Source organism: Syngnathus floridae, chromosome 18 (genome assembly GCF_059516105.1).
Source record: "Syngnathus floridae isolate MCC-2025c chromosome 18, RoL_Sflo_1.0, whole genome shotgun sequence".
Classification (NCBI taxonomy): domain Eukaryota; kingdom Metazoa; phylum Chordata; class Actinopteri; order Syngnathiformes; family Syngnathidae; genus Syngnathus; species Syngnathus floridae.
The window spans coordinates 7426183-7447089 of NC_142430.1; the positions used below are offsets into that span (position 1 = coordinate 7426183).

A 20907-nucleotide genomic window follows, 5' to 3' on the forward strand; every position below is an offset into this window, starting at 1 on the left:
AGATGTGGAGTGGCCCACTCAAGTAATAGTCAAAGCCTGCATAAAAATAAAAAACTAAGACTGAACCAGTGCGAGAGCTCCCTCTAGTGGAGAGATTTGTACTGCAAGCTAAACCTTAGCTGTTATGCAAATATTTTTAATTTAAAAAAGTCCGAATGACTGAAAATTAAAAATCTTAAAACACTTTGTGACCAGAAAGGGATGGCAGCGTTTTAGCCACATGACGTCATTACTCACCAATCAGGATGTCCATGGCCTCAACTGGGGGAATGTTTTTGGAGAAGTGACCTCAAGTCTACACACTTGATTGATTAAGAACACTCAATGTCATTCGTAACGTGTATATATATGAGTGGCAAACTGGAGATTTCCTGGGCTTTCCCAATACTCTCCTCGGAGTAGCGTGTCACTGTCAGTGATTACAGAGTTCCTTTTAAATTTGTAAGAAAAGGCCAATTTTGGAAACAGATGAGCAATATTGATATTTGGATCACAGGGTAATTGTTCATTGTGTTTACTAAATTAATAAAAAAAAAAATTCCCTTCCAGGTATCACTTGAGTATTTATTTTTTCAGCAACTTTTTATTTTAACTCTATATATGAAATCATTCCTTTCTACTCCTTAGTGAAAATAGCCTTGTTATGATGTCAATATAGAGATTGAGATTTAAAACAGTATGGTCAATTTCATCCATTAGTTCTTCTATTTATTAGGTTGTGTTGGAAACAATCCCAGCTCATTGTAGGTGAAAAAAAAAAATAATAGAATGTCATGGGGTAGTGGGCTGCTTTTGGGGGGTAGTTAGGTAACTAGATGTGTAGTGGGCCACTCAAGTACTCAAAGCCTGCATTAAAATAAAAAACGAATAGACCTGACCAGTGCGAGAGCGTCCTCTTGTGGAGAGATTTGTACTGCAGGCTAAACCTTAGCTGTTATGCAAATTTTTTTAATGTTGTATGACAGCTTTTCACATCACTGTAAAATATGAGTAATCCATAGTTTTAAGTTTCAATGACTGGATCATTTCCTGCCTCTTTGCAGACAGGGTGGTAAATTTATACATCAGCCTGAATGAATCCTCTCCATGTCACAAAGGTGGCTAGAAGCAATTTCCCCCTGCAACCCAATCCCCAAAGAGGGTGGCGCTCCCCCACTATTTGACGTGTCACCTTATCACCGCCACTCGTGTGCACGCCATCCCCCCCCCAGGTGTAACACTCACGCCGCTGCGCTAAGCTAGCATGCAACTCGAGCCTAAGGGGCAAATTTTAAATGAACCTCCACCCGGTGACATTTACGTCAGGTCTTATGACAATACTCTCATTGGGCTCCAGCTCACCTTTGACCCTGTTAGGGTAAAACCAAACATTTTGTTACATTCTTCCAGACATTGTGATCAAAAGTTATTTTGTATTCTGTGCACAGATGAGCCTGGCTGCAGACGACAGCGTATGAAAACAATTCCATTCCGGAATGTGGGCAAAACAAGGTAAGATGAAGAATTGCTGCATAATTCCTCCTTTTCCGCAAATATAGTTAAGGCCCGGCTGTCAATCAATATTAGCATTTTTATTATGTTAAGCAGGTACAGTGCGTCTCTCCTGTTTGTTTTGAAAGCTGGAAATCATGCACTCCTTCGGAAACACAACTACAAAACACTTCCAGGCATCTTTTTAATGACAATATACGGATGAATGTTGTAAAAGGGTTTGACCCAAACAAAACATGCCCCCCCCCACCCCACCCCCGTGAAGCATCCGAGCGCTTAAAGTGCTAAGAGAGATGAATAATTCATGTGGGGTGCTTTGCCTCCGCTTGATTTTTCATGCAAAGAACTGTATTAGCGACAATTAGCGCAGCTAGCGCGGCTTATTAAACTTGAAAGTAAAGGCGGCTCCGTCTTGATGGGCGTACTGGCGTGCGTGCTACCCGGAGGCACATCTTTTGAAATCTGGAGTACAGAGCAGTGATGAAATCCTCATTAAAGTCTCATCATGTGTATGTGATGTTTTATTTTCCCCTCAGTGTCCGTGCGAGTTTTCTGTTTTGTTCACAGCCATTCCAGGCCCACCAAATCGTCGCCATGTTAGAAAATAGATCTGCCGAAAAAGTCAGGAAACATGGAGAGGCTAAACGACAGTACTGATGGTCGAAGACTCCTCCGACTTTGCTTGCCTGCTTGGTAGCGACTTGAGATACTCCAAATGTCTGCGGGCGTCCTCCTGGTTGGCCCTGACGTAGTAGACCAGATAAGAGATGACCATGGTGAACCAGCCAAACATGACCACCAGCATGGCCACGTCTGTAGTCCTCTTCATCACCACACACAAGTCAACGTCCGGCTCCAGAAGGAAGGCCAAGCCCTGCACGCTCATTTCTTCCGGGTCCGAGGTCTGGCACACGATGCCGGTGAGCGACACGGGCTCCAGGTCCACGCGGGGCATGGCCATCTGGAGGTTGCAGTCGCAATGCCAGGGGTTGTTGGTTAAATTCGCCCGAGCCCGCAGGCCTTCAAAGGAGTCAGCGTCGAAATGGGCTAACTTGTTAGCGGAAAGGTCAAGGAACTGCAACGAGGAGCTCAAGCCTCGGAAGGCGCCCGGCTGCAGCTGGCTAATGTCATTATGCGAGAGGTCCAGTTCCACCAGGTGGGACAACCCGGCGAAGGCGTTGGCCGGGATTGAGGTCAAGAGGTTAAAGTCCAGGTAGACTCGTCGCGTGTCGTTGGGGATGTCCCGCGGGATCTCGGTCAGCCGCTGATTGCTGCAGCGGACCGTCTTGCCGCCGCCGTCGCTCTCGGAGCAGTAGCAGTGTTTGGAGCAGCTGGTGGCGGCGTGGTGGAAGCAGAAGGTCATGAGTACCAGGCTGTGCAGCAGCAAGCACATGACCATGTAGTCGGCCGCCATGGGCGTCTTGTCGCATCAATCGCCGCCGAGCCTAAAGGCGGGCGCCGAACAAAACAACACGTCAGCAGTGGCGCCTGAGTTGAAGTGATTCGTACTGCTACTGTAGTCTGGATTTGTGAAGTGTCAGTTGAGAAGAAGAAAAGATGTCATTCGAGTCGCTCATTGAAAAGTACCGCAGAGTGGAGAGATGTGTTCTATTTAATTGTTTTCACGGAAAATAATCTCATTTGAAACCCAAGACTGTTTGCCTTCCCAAAACTAGGTCAATCCGAGTCGACAAAGGTGGCGTTCACGAGCTCCGCTGGGACGTCGTGCATCTCGATTGATGCACGCTCGTCGTGGAGGCGAAACATCTGCACCCGTATTGCTTTTCCTGGCAAGTCGACGGATCAAACGGTCCTTTTTACGCTCTTTTCCATTTGACGTTCCCACAGCGCACGTCTATTTCGGTAACGCACTTGAAATGTCCTCAGTCAGTTCTTGCAGAGCGATAAAGAATATATGCCTGTCTGTCTATACGTGTTGCTTCACCATTTGTGTTCAAATATCCACATGGTTAGCATTAAACAGTAAACAGAATCATCTGAAGTTATGTGATTGACGTATTTTTTTTTCTTTGTTTTTTAGATTGGTCTTTAGTTCAGCTTGATGAGCGTGACAGAAAACCATCCAACCCTCCGCAGGTAAACTAAGACCAGCCGCACAATGTGCAACACCACAGCTCACCCGGTGAGTCTTTAATTGCTTCAAAATGTACGGTCAATGAGCACAATCCACTTAGAAAGATTAAAAAAATGTAATCGATCGCTCAGCGAGTATCAAATAACGTTTAGCTAGGTGGGGTAGAGGATACGGGAGCGCTGGCGACGATGCGATACGGTGTCCCGCGTGAGCAACACAAAGGCAAACTAATCACGATTCAATTCTGCACTCTCTTTATCTGATGATACAAAAGAATTAAATATTAATTCTACCTTCTGCCCTCTAGTGGCCAAACTTTGAATTGTCCAGCCTGTCACTATACATCACTAGCATAGATAGAAGCTAGAAGGTGATAAATACAATTTGACTGGACAAATATTGTTTTTAATGAATTGCGCCTTACTTCCGTGACGTCATTTAATTTGCATACCAAATATTTGCATCCAAAAGTTGCCTCTTAAAAAGAAGAAAGCCCGATTCCCGATTTCAAATCGGCCAAGCGGATTCGGGAATGATGAATAAACCGCGCTGTTGTTTATCAATGACGAGGGGGGGGGCACGAGGCAGCCTTGACATCATCAGGTTTTATGAAGCCACGCTGTAATCTTATTTTAAAGCTCTCAGCTCCATCCGCTCACGAAGCCCTCAGTGGAGCTTCAATTTTCCAGTGATTTGAAACAATGGCAATATTTCCACGGTGTCCCGTGCAATCACACGCAAGTGTTGGACTAGTCTGATAAATAATAAATGGGGATGATTGATTATGCTGTTCATCCCTCATCTACTTCAGTCAGTCCACATCAAGTGAGCTCATTCAAACTCACTGCACCCATAATGCAGCACTAATGGGAAATTGAAATAGACTAATTGAACCAAACGATATTTCAAATAAAATAAAATGCATGACGAATGGGTCACGCATGAAGCAGCTATGATTTTAAAAATATATATATATGTGCAACACACTCACGTTTGTGGCGCTCTTCCTCTCCTCGTCATGATCCACCGCATCTTCGGATTTTTCTTACACCATTAAGCTGATTAAACTTGCTGTCGGTTGCTTTCCGCCGGAGAAGCTTCCACAGCAGTTCAAGGCTCGCCCGTTTAGTTTCCACGCAACCAGAGGAGGCAACATATTAGCTGGTGCCTGTGCGCTCCGGCGGGGAGGCGCCCCGTACCAACATGGGTGCGAAAGGCGGGCGATGCAAATGAGTCAGCGTGCACGCGCGCAGCATGATGCTTCCATGCTGGCTGCCAAATGCTTCTCGAGGGCTTTCCCCACTTTCACGGCGTTTCTTTCCAGGAGTTTCTGTCAGTATTTCAGCGTTTCTGTCAGTATTGTACGCAGCAGGTGGCTGCACGGCAATGGCCACGCCCCCTTGTGGAACCCAACGCTATTTAACGCGCGCTAAATAGCGTAATGTTAACCCTATGTTTAGCTCACGTGTCATTGTTCTTTTCCTTCAAAGTAGACCTTTCCCTTATAAGATTCCTGTTCACGCCCTGGATGCCAAATACAAGTGTCCAAAAAGGCTTGTTTAACCACAAAGTTGAATTGTGGTCTTGTTGCGGTCAGGTCTAAAGATTCTCCGGGACATCTACACATCCTTTATGAGGAAAAACAATCGATTGTACTAAAACAGCTGTGCTGACCCTGCAGGAGTCTGCCAGGCGGCCCACTCATGAGGTCTTGGTGGAATTACAATCGATACTCCGTGTTTCTACAATGTCTTACTATGGATGATTAACTTTTTACTTTGTGTGCAATCATAAATTGCCAGCATTTATGATCAATTCGGGCATTCGTTCTAATGGTGAAGATAGTTTGCAAGGTGTGCTAAAACAAGAGTTGAAAACAATTGGATTTGATGTCAGTTTGTTAGACTCGCTTTTAATCGAATCACTGTTGGCTATTTTAATCAGGCTTAATAGTCGAGGGGACGTTAAAAAACATATTAAGGATCAGGTTGGACTCGCGTAAAGAGAAATACGGTGAAGCTATTCCGGGCTGTTCTATTTTCTATTCATTAATTGACTGGTGAATAAAAACGCTGTTTTGCTTCAGACCAACGAGTTTTTCAACAAATGAGGTGGTCAATTGCTGACAACATAATCTTCCCACTTTGGAAGATGAATCCATAGAGAACATGGATTCATTTGACAGTATAGAAACATTCCCTTGACTCTTCACACAACCTCCAGGGGGTCCTTGTCAGCCTTGGAGACCATCACGACAACATCAGCAGGAACCTTCCCGATGAGGTTCTCTCGGAACACGGACAGATAGCCTCGCTCGCTGTTGCTGTGATCACTGAGGATGACGCTGGTTCCCGTGGCAACTGCATCCAGCACCTCATGGTGGGACATTTCACCTAAAGCCATAGAATGCAAAATTAAAATTGCTCACTTTTGTTTCCAGAGAATGGAAGTCCACCCACCGGTGACGTAAAGGTCTGCTCGGACGCCATTCAGCACCGAGGCTCCTGATCCCGCACATGCAGCCACAGTGCGCACAAAGGATTCTGGGAATCAACCAAAAAGTAAGCAAAAGTTTTATTGTGATACCTAGCTTGCGTGCCGCCTCACCTTGCGTGCATCCCAGTCCGAGGGCCAAACGGACATGCGGCAAACCCAAGTGGGACTTTATTTTCTTCACAGCAGTTGCCACGGTTACCGGCTCATCCAAAACACTGAGTCGCCCCTGACCGTGGCCCGTTCGAGGGGGCTAGAGGAAGTCAAAAAGACTAGATTGGAGGCTCCAATGTTATTTGCAAAATATTCAACAAACGTACTACTCACCTTTTCTGCTTTAAGAATGCGGAGGGACTTGTCGACAGTGACGATGTATTGTGTGATTTTGTCAAAAACTGAAGCCAGAACTGAACCGCTGCAGTGTAGGCTGACTTGAGTCTTGGTGGCATCACATCTGTTGCAAAGTCAAATAAAAAGTACTAAACATGTTTGCCCAGTGGTTTTATGTGTTAGGATGGGTACGGAACCTGAGAGGATCTTGTATTAATACTCCACCCAAAGCGTTCAGTTCCGTCAGGAGAACATCTAATGTGTCATTTCTGCATTGGAATTCCACAATGTGACTGTAAGGCATGTCCGCATAGGCCTGATTGAGCACAGACACCTGCCCGCTACCTGAAACCAAAAAGAGAACCACAAGGCGGACTCAAACGTCTCACTGAAACTGATGTTTACTCTGTTTGTTTTCCAAACCTTTGCAACTTTAGCTGCATTTTCCACCGACTCACCAAGTCCTCTGACCAGCCAGTCGTTAACTCCTCCACTAACGCTGTCCCAGGACGTGTGAGGCGAGAAGACCGCAATGCCGGCCTCCAAAGCTCGGATAGCTAATCGCTGCTTCCAGTCCTTCTGGACCAGACGTTTGATTGGTCGAAAGAGCGGGGGGTGGTAGGAGATGATGAGATTGCATTCTTCGGCCCGCGCTTCCTCCATGACTGCCTCGGTGAGGTCGTTGGTCAGCAGGATGGTTTTGATGGGCCGCGGCTCGCTTGGCTCCACTAGCAGGCCTACATTGTCCCACGGCTCGGCCAGCGAGAGGGGCGCGAGATCCTCCAAAACCTTTACAACATCTTTGAGCTCCATCGTGCTGGTGCGGAGAGCGTAATGATAGCGGGGGAGGATGGAGCAGAAACCTAAGGATGCAGGTTGAGGGATGGACCTGGTCCAAATGCGTCTGGAGCTTTGCGATAGAAATATGTTTGGGAGGGTCTTACATCCCGTCAATAGGAGGCGAGACCTGCGAGGACAGAAATGCACTTGTACCTCAAACAGCAATTACTCAATTCATCACCAAATCTATGATTGTTATTACAGTGTAATACTGTAGAGTGCATTTTTTTTCCTATATATTACAAAACATTTTCTTGCAACCTTACTGGCTGTGGCAAATTTGATTTGTTAGCTATAAGGTGAAGCAATTCGTCTTGCTTATTTGTAATAACACACATAGTCATAATCTAAATAGATATTTTAAAATAGTTTAACGACACTGGTAAGCAGACAGGGACATGCATGCAGATATTTACTTACATGGGAAGTGGGTAGTAACACTTCCGGTTTCCGGTGACGCCACGGCAAGCTTGCATTTGATTGGTCAGTTTAATAGTTGCTGCGACACTTGATTGCTGAGATGAGACGAAAATATTTAAAAACATTTTGAACATTTTGGCGAAATCAGTGGCACTTTAAATGGTGATAGATATTTGTTTAACCCAATTTAACTTAACATATGTGATTGGTTAAGACTGCTCACAGGCGGGTCATTTCGCTGATTGGTCCTTGAAAAAAAGTACTAGGTTCCGAGCTTTTTATTGGAGGAGCTCGTCACATGAACCCTCTCATTGGCTATTAGAAACTGGCGCCGAAAACATCGCTTTTCTTAAATACTCGGCTCCATTCTTTTTCGGTAGTCATCCTTGTGTTTTCTTGTCCTTGTTTTTATTTCATTCTAAATTAAACTCCTCATTTTTCTACAGTCAACACCGAACGGATATCGCTAGCGAAAATGGATGTACCACTGAAGGTAACTGAGATTTAGCGGTCGAACTCGGCCGTTAACTTGCAAGCTGAAGTTGCCGAGCGAGATTACGTTAACATTTACGTTAAAAAACACACACATACAAAAAAAAACATTTACGGCTTGTGACGTCTAAGACGAATGATAAACAAACGTAGTGCTAATGTAAGGACCTTTTGTAAAGACTTGAAAATGTATTAATTTTTTTACGGTCCAACTACTAGTTTACGATATTTGGCCAACTTATGGACAAAATGGCGCCTCCCATGTATCAAATTATAATTGTATCACAGTGTTTTGGGAAAAGATGAAAATGAACCCCATTATCGATATTATCGCAGTTACTGTAAAAAACAAAATGACAAAAGTCACAACAGAAGAAGAGCAGGTAAAGTGGTAGATGAATCAGTGTTTGTGGTTTTCACATCTAGTTTAATTACTGTGTACGTATGTGTTAACACAAGAACTAAAAATGACCTAAATCTGTGTCTTCAACAGACAAAGCTCTTAGCGAACCAACCAGTGGAAAAGGCCAAGAAGGATTCCAAAATCACATCAGTAGAAAGGATCTACCAGAAGAAGACACAGTTGGAACACATATTACTCCGACCTGATTCATACATCGGCTCAGTCGAGCCCGTCACCCAGGTAAGACTTGATTCAAGTCCCAAGATGGATCTGATGGATGCATGCACACCCACCTGCTTCCATTTGTTTCCTCAGCAAATGTGGGTTTATGATGACGACATTGGAATGAACTGCCGGGATGTGACATTCGTGCCGGGGCTTTACAAGATTTTTGATGAGATTCTTGGTAAGCAAACAGCTGAAATGGTCTTAAAGGAAAATGTCAGTTGCTTATTTGCCTTCTCATCCACGTATTCCTTTTCGTCCTTCCAGTAAATGCTGCGGACAACAAGCAGAGAGATGAGCGCATGTCCTGCATCAAAATTAACATTGACGTGTGAGTATGATACTATGACTAGCACGTAACCAGTTTACCGTGGAACACCTCAGCAGTCGCCCACCGATATTTTTTAAGAATGCATTGTGTTCATCGTTTTTCCTCCTTTCAGCGAAAACGACACCATCAGCATCTGGAATAACGGCAAGGGAATCCCGGTGGTGGAGCACAAGGTGGAGAAAATGTTTGTGCCTGCACTCATCTTCGGGCAGCTCCTCACCTCTAGTAACTATGACGACGATGAAAAAAAAGTGACAGGTAGGTCATGTGATGCTCTGTTTTACTACAAACATGGGGAACAAGATTTGCTTCAGTGGGGCCATGAAATGATTTCGGGAATCATCACTTGACTTTGACTCCATAGGTGGACGTAATGGATACGGTGCCAAGCTGTGCAACATCTTCAGCACAAAGTTCACAGTTGAGACAGCCTGTCGAGAATCGAAGAAGACATTTCGACAGGTGCCCGACAAACACCACAGGGTCTTAATCTTTTCTTCAAAAGTCACTTCACACAAACTCTCATCTTTGCACAGACATGGTACGACAACATGAGCAAGGCCGGGGATGCTACCATCAAATCGTTTGATGGAGATGATTTTACTTGCATCACCTTTCGGCCCGATCTGCCCAAGTTCAAGATGAGTGTCCTGGATAAAGACACGGTGGCCCTGATGACCAGGAGGGCCTACGACATCGCTGGTAGTGCCAAGGGTGTCCGCGTGTTCTTCAACAGCAAGAGGCTACCTGTAAGGGAGCATCATGTCTTTTTTTTCTGCTCTTAATGTCACGTTTTACACAACCTTTCTTGTTTACCTTGCATCGCAGATCACGGATTTCCGCAGTTACGTGAACTTGTACGTGAAGGACAAAGTGAACGACGTGGGCAAAGAGCTGACGGTGGTTCATGAGATCGTGAACGGGCGCTGGGAGGTCTGCCTCACTGTGAGCGAGAAGGGATTCCAGCAAGTCAGTTTTGTCAACAGCATTGCCACGACCAAGGTACGCGCCAGATCAGGTTCCTTTTCGGTCCACATGTTTGGATACATTGCACGGGTCATTCCAACGACTTGCTTGGGGTCGTCTGCCAACTCGGTTCTTACGTTTGTCCTCGAACCTCAGGGCGGGAGGCACACCGATTACGTGGCCGATCAGGTGGTGAGCAAGCTCATTGATGTTGTGAACAAGAAGAAAGACAAAGGTGGTGTGACGGTCAAACCTTTCCAGGTAAAAGTTTGTGTGCTCTGCATCGGTAATGGAAGGCATCGTTGACCCTGATTTGTTTCCATCCCCATTTAGGTGAAAAACCACATGTGGCTGTTCGTCAACTGCCTCATTGAGAATCCCACGTTTGACTCTCAGACCAAAGAGAACATGACTCTGCAGCATAAGAGCTTTGGCTCCACTTGCGTACTCAGCGACAAGTTCGTTAAACAGGTAAAGCACGGCTCGCTTTGTCCTCGCAGAGCATCTTTCACGCTTGCTAACTCGCCTCCCTCCGTAACAGGCCACCAGCTGCGGAATTGTGGAAAATATTATGAACTGGGTGAAGTTCAAAGCTCAGCTGCAGCTCAACAAGAAGTGCTCGGCAGTCAAACAGACCAAAATCAAAGGCGTGCCCAAGCTGGACGACGCCAACGACGCAGGTACCGTTTTGTCCGTCCGCCACGACTCGGCACCGCGGCCCGTTCAAACGTCCCGCGATGGCTTCGGCAGGCGGCAGGAACTCTCTCGGCTGCACGCTCATCCTCACCGAGGGAGACTCGGCCAAGACTCTGGCCGTGTCTGGGCTGGGCGTGATTGGCAGAGACCGATATGGCGTCTTCCCTCTGAGAGGAAAAATTCTCAACGTACGGGAAGCTTCACACAAGCAGGTCAGGCTTCGGCGCAGTTGGGATCAAAATGAATTTGCGGCCTTTCACACATACTTTTGCAGCTTCTAAGTTTCCACTTGCGAAAATGCATCTTCTCTGGCAGATTATGGAGAACGCCGAGATCAACAGCCTCATCAAGATCCTCGGACTGCAGTACAAAAAGAACTACAGTGACCCAGAGTCCCTCAAGACGTTGCGTTACGGCAAAGTCATGATCATGACGGATCAGGTCTGGTTTCTTCTCACGCCCCCACCACCAAATCCGCCACTAATGTCGACTCTCGTCATGTTTGCGACAGGATCAAGACGGCTCCCACATTAAAGGTTTGTTGATCAACTTCATCCACTACAACTGGCCTTCATTGCTGCGTCACAACTTTTTGGAGGAGTTCATCACTCCCATCATCAAAGTATGTCAACACTGCCCCCTGCTGTCTAAAACGTAGAACCCCCATTTTATTTTATTTTTTAATAAACATTGAAATGTCTTTCACAACACTTTCAGCAATGTTACCGCTTGCTCCCCAATCAAAAATGGCACAAAAAGTAAACATGCTCCAATCAATGTTTGTAAAAAGTACAAACAATTCTTTCATTTCCATCTTCAGGCAACACACAAGAAAACGCAGCTGTCATTCTACAGTATCCCGGAGTTCAACGAGTGGAAGGAGAGCCAGTCCAACTACAAATCTTGGAAAATCAAATACTACAAAGGTTTGTCACAAAGCCCTGTGTGGTAGTACACCAGACAAGTAAGCTTTTTTTTTTTTATGGCGCGGGCTCTGCTGCTCTTTCTAATCTGGTGTCTGTCCAATCAGGTTTGGGAACGAGCACATCGCAGGAGGCCAAGGAGTATTTCACTGACATGCAGAGACACCGTATTCCATTTAAATACGCGGGGCCTGAAGACGATGAAGCCATCACCCTTGTAAGTCGCGGCATGATTAATTTGGCCGGGAAAAAAAAAAAAAATTACCCCCCAAACTAATAAACTCTTGTTTGTGCTAGGCCTTTAGCAAGAAGAAAGTGGAGGAACGCAAAGACTGGCTCACCAACTTCATGATCAATAGACGCCAGCGGAAGGAGCAGAACCTGCCTGAGGTTGACCCCTAACTTTCTTTTCATGATTTTACCAACAAGTTTGCAAGCGCTTTGAAATGACCCGTTTGCTCCGTGTCCACAGGAGTATCTCTACGGCAAGTCGACCACGTCGCTCACCTACGGCGATTTTGTCAACAAGGAGCTGGTACTCTTCTCCAACGCTGACAACGAGAGGTCCATTCCCTGCCTGGCGGACGGTCGGTTCATGTCGCCACCCTTTTCGGAAACCTGAAGTTTGGAAACGCCGCTGATGGTTTGTGTTTGTTTTGGGTTTGTCTCAGGGCTGAAGCCGGGCCAGAGGAAGGTGCTGTTTTGCTGCTTCAAACGAAACGACAAACGGGAAGTGAAGGTGGCCCAGTTGGCTGGTTCCGTGGCTGAGATGTCAGCGTATCATCACGGCGAGGTGACTGGCACGAGCTGAATTTGGCCACGTGTGGAAATATGCTTTTGCGTTTATGATCATCTTGAAAGAACTGAACAAAGACTCTGTTTCTTTCGCTGGTTTCCAGACTTCTCTGATGATGACCATCGTCGGATTGGCTCAGAACTACGTGGGGAGCAACAACTTGAACTTGTTGCAGCCTCTTGGCCAATTTGGGACCAGGCTGCACGGCGGCAAGGACTCCGCCAGCCCCCGTTACATTTTTACCATGCTCAGGTCGGCAGTCGACATTTACTTTTGGAAAAGTCGCAAAATGGAGCAGTGCTAGATAAATGTCTCCCAACTCTTCAGCCCTCTGGCCCGCCTTCTTTTCCCGCCGGTGGACGACAATCTGCTGAATAACAACTATGACGACAACCAGCGCGTGGAGCCCGAGTGGTACATCCCTATCATTCCCACCGTGCTGGTCAACGGCTCGGACGGGATCGGCACCGGCTGGGCCAGCAAAATCCCCAACTTCGACGTCCGGGAGATTGTCGCCAACGTTAGGCGCATGCTCAACGGAGAGGACTTGCTACCCATGGTGAGGCACTTGTTTTCCGATCTTTGTAAGGTGCCCCGCGGCCGGTGCTTATTGTTTTTGTCTTCTCCCAGCTCCCAAACTACAAAGGCTTTAAAGGGACCATCGATCAGCTGATGGAAAACCAGTACATGGTCTGCGGCGAGCTGGCCGTCCTTGACTCCACCACCATTGAGATCTCAGAGTTGCCTGTCAAAACCTGGACGCAGGTCCGTCGCCGTCGATTACAAATCACCTGGCACAACAATCATCAAGTGCCCCATAAAAAAAAAAAATTGTTGTCTCTGTTCCAGACCTACAAGGAGAGTGTTCTGGAACCCATGTTGAACGGCACGGAGAAGAATCCCCCTATTATCACAGACTACAAGGAATACCACACCGACGTCACTGTCCGATTCGTGATCAAGATGACCGAAGAGAGGCTGCTGGAGATGGAGGCTGCGGGCCTCCATAAAGTCTTCAAGCTGCAAAATCCTCTCACCTGCAAGTCCATGGTACATTCGGCAACTGCGAGAGTATCGCCGCGGGCGGAGCCACTTTATTCACGTGTTTGCCTTTTCAGGTTCTGTTTGACCACGCGGGCAGCCTGAAGAAGTACGACTCTGTGCTGGAAATCCTCAAGGACTTCTTCAAGTTGAGATTGTCGTACTACGACCTGAGAAAGGAATGGCTGGCGGGCATGTTGGGGGCAGAGAGCGCCAAGCTCACCAACCAGGCTCGTTTCATCCTGGAGAAAATCCAGGGCACCTTGGTCATTGGTATGTGGCTGCTACCGTGTGTGTGCGTGCGGATGAGTTTGGATTTGTTCACATGACGTGTCTTCTTGTAGAGAACAAACCAAAGAAGGAACTGATTCGCATGCTGCAGCAGATGGGTTACGACTCGGACCCAGTCAAAACTTGGAAACAGGATAGCGGCAAGGTAAAGCCCCAGGGAGAAAGTTCTTTCGGTCTTATTTACACGTCCGTGCTATAAATAGCCTGTGGCATCATTTAGAACGAGGAGCAAGCAGAGGAGGATCAGGTGGAAGCTCCAGAGGAGGACACCAGCGGTCCTGACTACAATTACCTGCTAAGCATGCCCATGTGGTTCCTGACCAAGGAGAAGAAGGAGGAGCTGTGCAGGCAGAGAGATGCCAAGGTGAGCCTCTCGCCTGCACGCTGAATGTCATCTTTTGGTGCTTTTGCTGACTTTTCATCCTGCCGCCACTCCGCTGCAGATGACAGAGTTGAACGTGCTGAGCAACAAGACTCCGGCGCGCCTGTGGGAGGACGACCTGACTGCGTTTTTGGAAGAACTCGATGTAATCACTCTTTGAATTTCTCCCCCAAAAAAAAAACTCTCACAAAAGTTAAACGAAATCATACTTTAAAAACCGTGACTTAATTCTAACGTTGCTTTTTCACCCCAGCGCGTTGAAGCCAAGGAGAAGGAGGATGCTGAGATGCCCGTGGCAAAGACTTCCAAAGGCAAAGCGGCGAAGATGAAGGCCAAAGTGGTCACCCTGCCCACGCCGCAGGGTCGCCGCATCATCCCGCGCATCACCAGTGCCATGAAAGCCGAGGCGAGCAAGAAGGCCGACCTCAAGAGAAGCCGAAAAGACAAGGTCCGAGTCTTTTGGCAAGAGAGTCCCAATTTGGCAGAACCAGGAACACATTTCTAAATTTTGCATTTGCAGACCGAAGACGTGAACACAAAGATAGATTTTGGGGATGGTGACCAAGAAGATGACCTGAGTCCTCCCCTGGCAAAGAGAATGAAAGCAAGCTCAAAGGGCAAAGGTGGGAACGGCTGCTCCACTACAGAAAAGAAATCCTTGAAATTGGATTCCATTCCATACTTATTGTGCCGTGCCTCATTTTTATCGCAGGGTCAAAGACGGGCAAGCAGACCACCCTTCAGTTCAAGCCGGTCGCCAAGAAGGCCAAGAAGAGTCTGACATCGGATGAGGAGAGTGAGAGCTGGTCTGAGAAGGAAATGGAGGTTGAGGATGTTGCTGCACCAAGAGAGAAAATTCAACGCAAGACCAAAGGTATATATTAAGTGGTTGTTGTTTTTTTGTTTTTTTTTTACTTGGTAGGAGAAAGGAAGGTCTCAAAATGCCTGGCACAAAAAAAAATGATAGAAAATAACATTACAAATGATCCCGCTCGTCAAACCTTACTCTCATATGCTACTTTTTATTTTCAGTCGCCAAGAAGTACATGTCCGATAGCGAAGATGAGTTTGACGACTGCGTGAAGAGTAAAGCTAAAAAACGGATTGGTGCCATCAGCGACGACGACGATAGCTTTGCTCCAAATCTCGACGGCTCGAACGAAAGCGACCTGGACTCCCCCAAAGCGCCAGAGCCACCGTAAGTAGAAGACAATAAAGAGTGGCGGTTTGATAGATTTTGCTGCCAATGTATTATTTTGTCCTCCACAGGAAGAAAGTGACAAAGGCTAAATCAACAGCCAAGAAACAACTCGGAAGCAAATCGATCGGTAAGTATCGTCTCCGGTTTTCTAACGCTTGACCATCCGGACGTTCTAATCGATGGATCGTTGACAGCTCAGTCACACAAGCAAGAGGCTGCGCCGAAGGCTCCAGTTCAGCGCAAGACCAAAGCGGCTGCGCCCAAGAAAGCTGCAGGTTCGAAGACAGTTCACGATTGAAAATTTGCTTTCAAATGACATGTTTCAATCTTTTTCTTTTTTTTCCCTCTCTCTTACTTTCAGATGTTAAGCAGCCGTCCATCATGGATGCTCTGTCCAAACAAAAACCTTCAGCGTCCAAGAGTATTCCCTCGTTCGACTCCAGCGACTCGGAGCCCAAAGTGCAGAAGGCCAAGTCGGCCCCCAAACGTAAACAAATCCAAAGTGACTCTGACAGTGACGTTGGGGACCTCATATCCCGCCTTAAGGCCAAATCAACCACAGTAGCAAAGGTTTGTGTCTGAAAAGGGGGGGGGTCGCTTATCATCGACACGATCATCCACGCTAACGCTTTCTCTCCCTTGATAGAAAAAAGCAAGCAAGTGGAGCGATGAGGAAAATGCTGCTCCAGTGACACCTCGCAACATGCTCAGCAGAGCTAAGAAGCCCGTTTGTTACGGCTTTGACTCCGATTCCGAGTCTGACTAAAACAGTGTTCATTTACTCTCATTTTGTATTTTTGTACCAACATGATTTTATGTTGAGTTTTGAAATGTTAATGTTTTTACTTGTTCTAACATTTTTGCTGCTTTACTGTTTCCAAAATAAAGTAGAAAACATGGCCTTATTTGAAATGCTTTCAGAATAAATTACATAATGTCTTCTGCATGTCCCATAGCTATAAATATTTTTAAATTGCCTTGCTGTGCTCTCAAACAGGCTTTTCCTGCCTGGAGGAATTCTTTCTTTGCACCGCCAGACTGTGTCATATGTGATCAGCGCCGATTAGGCCCAAACAGGAATTGAGCAAAGTGCCTCCGCCCGCTCAATTACAAGTCCTTGCACCCTCCAGTCAGTGTCTTTTCCTGTCAAGATTGGAAAGTGGACATCAATTAGGCAAGACTTTTCAGGGGAAGAAGACAACTCTGGCCAAAAAGAGGAGTGCCGAGGCTGGCGTGGACGTGAAAGGTAGGCTGATTAGTCATTAATCTCAGACAAAGCTTTCTTTCTGTTTTCTTTTTAAACTGAAAGCAAGCTAGCGTAATCTTTGACAGCACTCGGTCACATATGACATCCCTTTATTGTTTTATTCCTCGTGTTTTCCATTTGTAGACCTTTGGAATATGAACCGGTGTAAAGGCTAGATGAGGGATGACTCTCTTCGGTTCTTCGCAATCACTGGTGGAAACCAGATTGAGACAAGTGGATTCGTTGGCAGAGGACCTAAACTTGCACAGTCATGGGGGAATGGAGTTTTCTCAGCGGACTCTTCGACCACCTCCAGACCCACTCGCCCATGCTGGGTCGGTTCTGGGTCTTTCTGATGTTGATCTTTAGGATCTTGATCCTGGGCACGGTGGCCAGTGACATGTTCGAGGACGAGCAGGAGGAGTTTGCCTGCAACACGCTCCAGCCGGGTTGCAAGCAGGTGTGCTACGACCAGGCCTTCCCCATCTCCCAGTACCGCTTTTGGGTCTTTCACATCGTGCTCATCGCCACGCCATCGCTGCTCTTCCTCATGTACGCCACGCATCACCACAACAAGAAGACCGGCAGCTCCGAGGGGACTCAAAGCTACCGAGAAAACCGTAAATTTCGGAGGCTCTACATCGTCCACGTGGCCTTTCGCTTGTTCGCCGAGGTCGGCTTTCTGGTGGGCCAGTGGTGGCTTTACGGCTTCAAGGTGGAGGCCCAATATCCCTGCGACCGCTTCCCGTGTCCCTACACCGTGGACTGCTTCACCTCGCGCCCGGCCGAGAAAACCGTCTTCCTCGTTTTCTACTTTATCGTCGGGGTCCTGTCCGCCTTCTCCAGCTGTTTGGAACTTCTCTACAGCTCCGTCAAATGGTTCTGTTGCAGGCGAAAGCATTTCAGCGGTCCCGGCGCCCACAGCTACAAACCCGGGGCACCAGCAATGTCGGAAAGCACGCTTGGCAGCGGGAAATCAAGGATGAAGGTCCGCAAGAAGAGGAGTGGAGCAGCTTCCAATTACAGAAATGAGAAAAAGATAAACAGCACTTTTGTGGTGTGACTAAGAGTCATAAAAACGTTGTTGGCGAAGATAAGGAAGCAAAAAACACGACATTAAGACTGCTGTTTTAGTCTTTTATGGCTTTCACTGTTGAGTTTGAGTTTCACCCTTCCTGAAAATCATTGAGAACATCATTTTGGGCCGTGGTGTCGCTTATCTCAAATGTTATGTTTTGACTTCCGGTGAAACTTCCTATTTCTTGAGAAAAAAAAAATCTCACAAGATGATTATCTTCCCTAGTCGAGTTGTACAGATTTTTTTTTCTCAATTGCTGTCAAAAAAACAAAATGTACAGTTGTAGAAAATAAATAATTTGACTTCCTCTCGAATATTTTTTTTAAATTGCATTTTACAGGTTACTAGAAAAAGTTCATCCATCCATCATTCATTCATTCATTCATTCCTGCTCAGAGGCTCAGTCAAAGCAGAGAAGAGGCTTAATTTAAATTTCGGTAGGCTTAGCGGGGGAAAATAAAAACATGTTGAGTAGCAGCTATTGCATCGCTGAATTTTGCCGCATTACATAACACTATTTTGTAAGTAAAGCATTACGAAAAAATTGTTTCAAGTAACAAAAGATCAGAGGGCAGCCGCTTCTGAGAACTATTCGGATTATCCGATGGTTGCAACAAAACAACGTGGAAAGGTCGTGGATGTTTCCAGGTGACCTCTGCAGGGACTGAAAGTCCCGTCAGATGCACGCTGGCCAGAGTAGCCGCATCAGCACCCAAGCTCCATCTGAGAGGTCGCCGGGGATTAAAAAGGTCGATGCTGCGTGTTGGATGGATCAGGGTCGGGGATCAGGTTACGTCACGGGGTGTTTGTTTATCACTAATCAGTCGCTCCTGCCAAATGGAACTAAAAAACTGTTTTGGGGAGAAGTGTCAATTCTCAATACAAGTTGAGTTACTAAAAGTATTTTATTGCATCCACCACATGTAACATATTAGCCGTCACATCTAATCAGCATAGTGAAGATGACAGATGTGCTCCAAATTAAATGGCTCCATCCGTGTCGGAAGGTCAGCCTGTCCGGGTTATTTCACCTTGCGTGCTTCCTCGTGACTCTCGGATTCCGTTTTCTCTCACAAAAAGCAATTGTGAAAGGTAGCGTGACGTCAGATGATTTTTAGAGGACTCTTATCAAACGGCCGGCCTTCTCCAATCTCTTTATCCTGACGCTCCTCCAAATCCAAGGCAGACGTGCTTCCTTAATCCAAAATGTTTCATCTGCCATAATGCATTTTTTTAGCATTTTGCAAAATCACATCACCGGAACATCCATATTATACAACCAATATTATGCAATTTGTTTTCTCGGGATGGTGGCATGTTATAAAATTGACTGATACTCTAAAACTACTTCATTTATTGCACCTGCGTCTACTTATATGAGATATAATTGTGCCGTGGTTATCACCGACACACTTTGTTTAGCCCTTTAAATACAGTACGCACAAAATAAACAGTGGAGTGAGGAGTTTGAACGGGATTGGACAAAATGATTCGCAGAGGTGAGTCGTCGGTTGACCTCCAAAGTCACTGATGAGACATCATCTGGACAAACTCTGTGGAAGACAGCCAAAATGAAATCAGACCAGAACGGATTACACATGTTTCAATTCATTTCAATGGGGATCTGATATTTGGTTAAATGAACTCAAGTTCACTCTGTAGGCCTGAATGTTTGTACCTTCGAAGTCTACTGTGCCGTCGCCGTTGTCATCGGCTTCTTTGACGATGGCGTCGATTTCACGCCGACTCATGTGCTCCCCCATTAACTTTATCATGGCTGACCGCAGCTCTTCCGTGGTGATCTCCCCGTCGCCGTCTGTGTCGAACTAGAAAAAGAGACGAGCAGGTCGGGGTGCGATTTAGATGAAGATAGTTTTCTTTTACAATGAAATGCCGATTTAAGTTAGAGGTGTGACCTCTTTAAAGGCGTTTTTTAACTCCTTCACGCCAATCATGCCGGCTGTTTCCGCCAGAAGTTTGGGTGCCATCAGATCCACAAAATCATCAAAGTCCACTCGACCACCAACTGCAGGATGAAAAGAAAAAATCTTTTCTGATGACACTATTTTAATATTGACCATGATGGTTACAGACAAGTTTTTGTTGTTGTTAATTAATCGATGCTATGGAACTCACGATTCATGTTGATGTTTTGGCTCAGCTCGATGAGCTCCATCTCGGTGGGCATGTAGCCCATGGTCCTCATCAGGTTTCCCAGGTCCTTACAGCTGATCAGGCCATCCTTGTCCTTGTCAAATTCATTGAACGCATCACGCAGCTCTGCACGAAAGAATAAAATCCCTCAGCCGGCCGAGCGGCCACTGAACCAGAAAACGGCCGCTGGGAAAGTATGTTGATGCGGCTTACCTTCTATCTCATCATCGGCCAGGTCCCTTGACTGCACAGAAAAATAGCAAAATGTAAACAAGCATATATGGAAAGGGACAGCTTTACAAATATACTCACAATATTTTTCCCGCCTCGCAAAAAAATGCACGCTTGTCCCAAGCTCATATCTGTCAAAGAAACCAATCGAGATGTTTAACAGTAGGCATACGAAATAATAAATAACTTCTCTGACTGAAGAGTTAACACTCACTTTCGGCTTGTGCTGTCAGCCAATCACATCATCCGCAACCTCAACTGTTTAAATCCTTTTAGTACGTCCGTCACTCCGTCTGGATGCTGCGATGATGAAGATGCTGATGATGCAATGAAGGGTTGCTGATGCTGCGGTCCAGTCTTGGTCATGTGCTGGGAGGAGTCAGCAGAGTGACTGCAGGGCAGCGGGGCGGGCTTAAGCGAGGTGGATCAAATACTCTCTGTACTCAAGTAGAAGTACAAATACTTTTGTGAAGTCAACATTATTTATATAGTTTAATCGCAGAAATGTCTCATGCCCGAATTTGACAGATACTCAAATTTACTGTTGATTTTTGCTTCTCTTGGAAAAAAAAGAACTCAACGAATGAATAATTTAAGTTTTTTTTTAAACTATCCACTTAACCTTCATCAGTGTGGATCCACATGTTAGTCTTGATTAACTGGCTAAGCTCTGTGTTTTCCCATCTGTGACCTTTGCACCTCTGCCTGCTTTCCTCTTATGTAAAAAAAGAGAATAATCTGTTGCATAAACGACATAATCCACTGGGCTATGCAATGAGTTT

General features: G+C 46.2%; 5 protein-coding genes across 6 annotated transcripts; 2 read left to right on the forward strand and 3 right to left on the reverse strand.

The window, feature by feature from the left end:
- Positions 1-1759: 1759 nt before the first annotated feature.
- Positions 1760-5365, reverse strand: lrrc3ca (leucine rich repeat containing 3Ca). The gene is made up of 2 exons (XM_088359157.1): positions 4578-5365; positions 1760-2936 (listed from the first exon to the last, which is right to left on the reverse strand). Exon 2 carries the CDS (start codon positions 2903-2905, stop codon positions 2132-2134), a length of 774 nt encoding a protein of 257 aa, XP_088215283.1. The 5' UTR covers positions 2906-2936; positions 4578-5365; the 3' UTR covers positions 1760-2131.
- Positions 5366-5471: 106 nt separating this feature from the next.
- nif3l1 (NIF3 NGG1 interacting factor 3-like 1 (S. cerevisiae)) lies at positions 5472-7756 on the reverse strand. Its single transcript, XM_088359147.1, has 7 exons — positions 7670-7756; positions 6868-7376; positions 6607-6754; positions 6407-6533; positions 6194-6332; positions 6046-6129; positions 5472-5979 (listed from the first exon to the last, which is right to left on the reverse strand). The coding sequence occupies exons 1-7, from the start codon at positions 7723-7725 to the stop codon at positions 5795-5797; spliced, it is 1248 nt and encodes a 415-aa protein (XP_088215273.1). The 5' UTR covers positions 7726-7756; the 3' UTR covers positions 5472-5794.
- A 225-nt stretch (positions 7757-7981) lies between these two features.
- Positions 7982-16328, forward strand: top2a (DNA topoisomerase II alpha). 2 transcript variants are annotated; one of them, XM_088360329.1, is made up of 35 exons: positions 8367-8544; positions 8655-8804; positions 8880-8970; positions 9057-9120; positions 9233-9378; positions 9485-9582; positions 9657-9869; positions 9949-10122; positions 10243-10347; positions 10420-10557; positions 10628-10766; positions 10837-10994; positions 11098-11223; positions 11294-11404; positions 11603-11708; positions 11813-11922; positions 12003-12095; positions 12178-12292; positions 12377-12498; positions 12605-12753; positions 12829-13060; positions 13132-13266; positions 13351-13551; positions 13620-13815; positions 13887-13978; positions 14054-14197; positions 14277-14360; positions 14469-14663; positions 14736-14838; positions 14928-15089; positions 15248-15413; positions 15485-15543; positions 15611-15691; positions 15778-15986; positions 16063-16328. In XM_088360329.1, exons 1-35 carry the CDS (start codon positions 8464-8466, stop codon positions 16180-16182), a joined length of 4668 nt encoding a protein of 1555 aa, XP_088216455.1. In that variant the 5' UTR covers positions 8367-8463; the 3' UTR covers positions 16183-16328. The 2 variants fall into 2 exon arrangements, with proteins under 2 accessions (XP_088216454.1, XP_088216455.1); XM_088360328.1 differs by lacking the exon at positions 8367-8544 and adding an exon at positions 7982-8162 and having other exon boundaries at positions 9949-10347.
- Positions 16329-16478: 150 nt separating this feature from the next.
- LOC148382728 (gap junction delta-3 protein-like) lies at positions 16479-18047 on the forward strand. The gene is made up of 2 exons (XM_088360330.1): positions 16479-16662; positions 16807-18047. Exon 2 carries the CDS (start codon positions 16934-16936, stop codon positions 17723-17725), a length of 792 nt encoding a protein of 263 aa, XP_088216456.1. The 5' UTR covers positions 16479-16662; positions 16807-16933; the 3' UTR covers positions 17726-18047.
- Positions 18048-18626: 579 nt separating this feature from the next.
- On the reverse strand, positions 18627-20534 carry cabp5a (calcium binding protein 5a). The gene is made up of 7 exons (XM_088359235.1): positions 20340-20534; positions 20207-20256; positions 20108-20138; positions 19877-20020; positions 19657-19766; positions 19419-19566; positions 18627-19293 (listed from the first exon to the last, which is right to left on the reverse strand). The coding sequence occupies exons 2-7, from the start codon at positions 20252-20254 to the stop codon at positions 19265-19267; spliced, it is 510 nt and encodes a 169-aa protein (XP_088215361.1). The 5' UTR covers positions 20255-20256; positions 20340-20534; the 3' UTR covers positions 18627-19264.
- Positions 20535-20907: the final 373 nt, after the last annotated feature.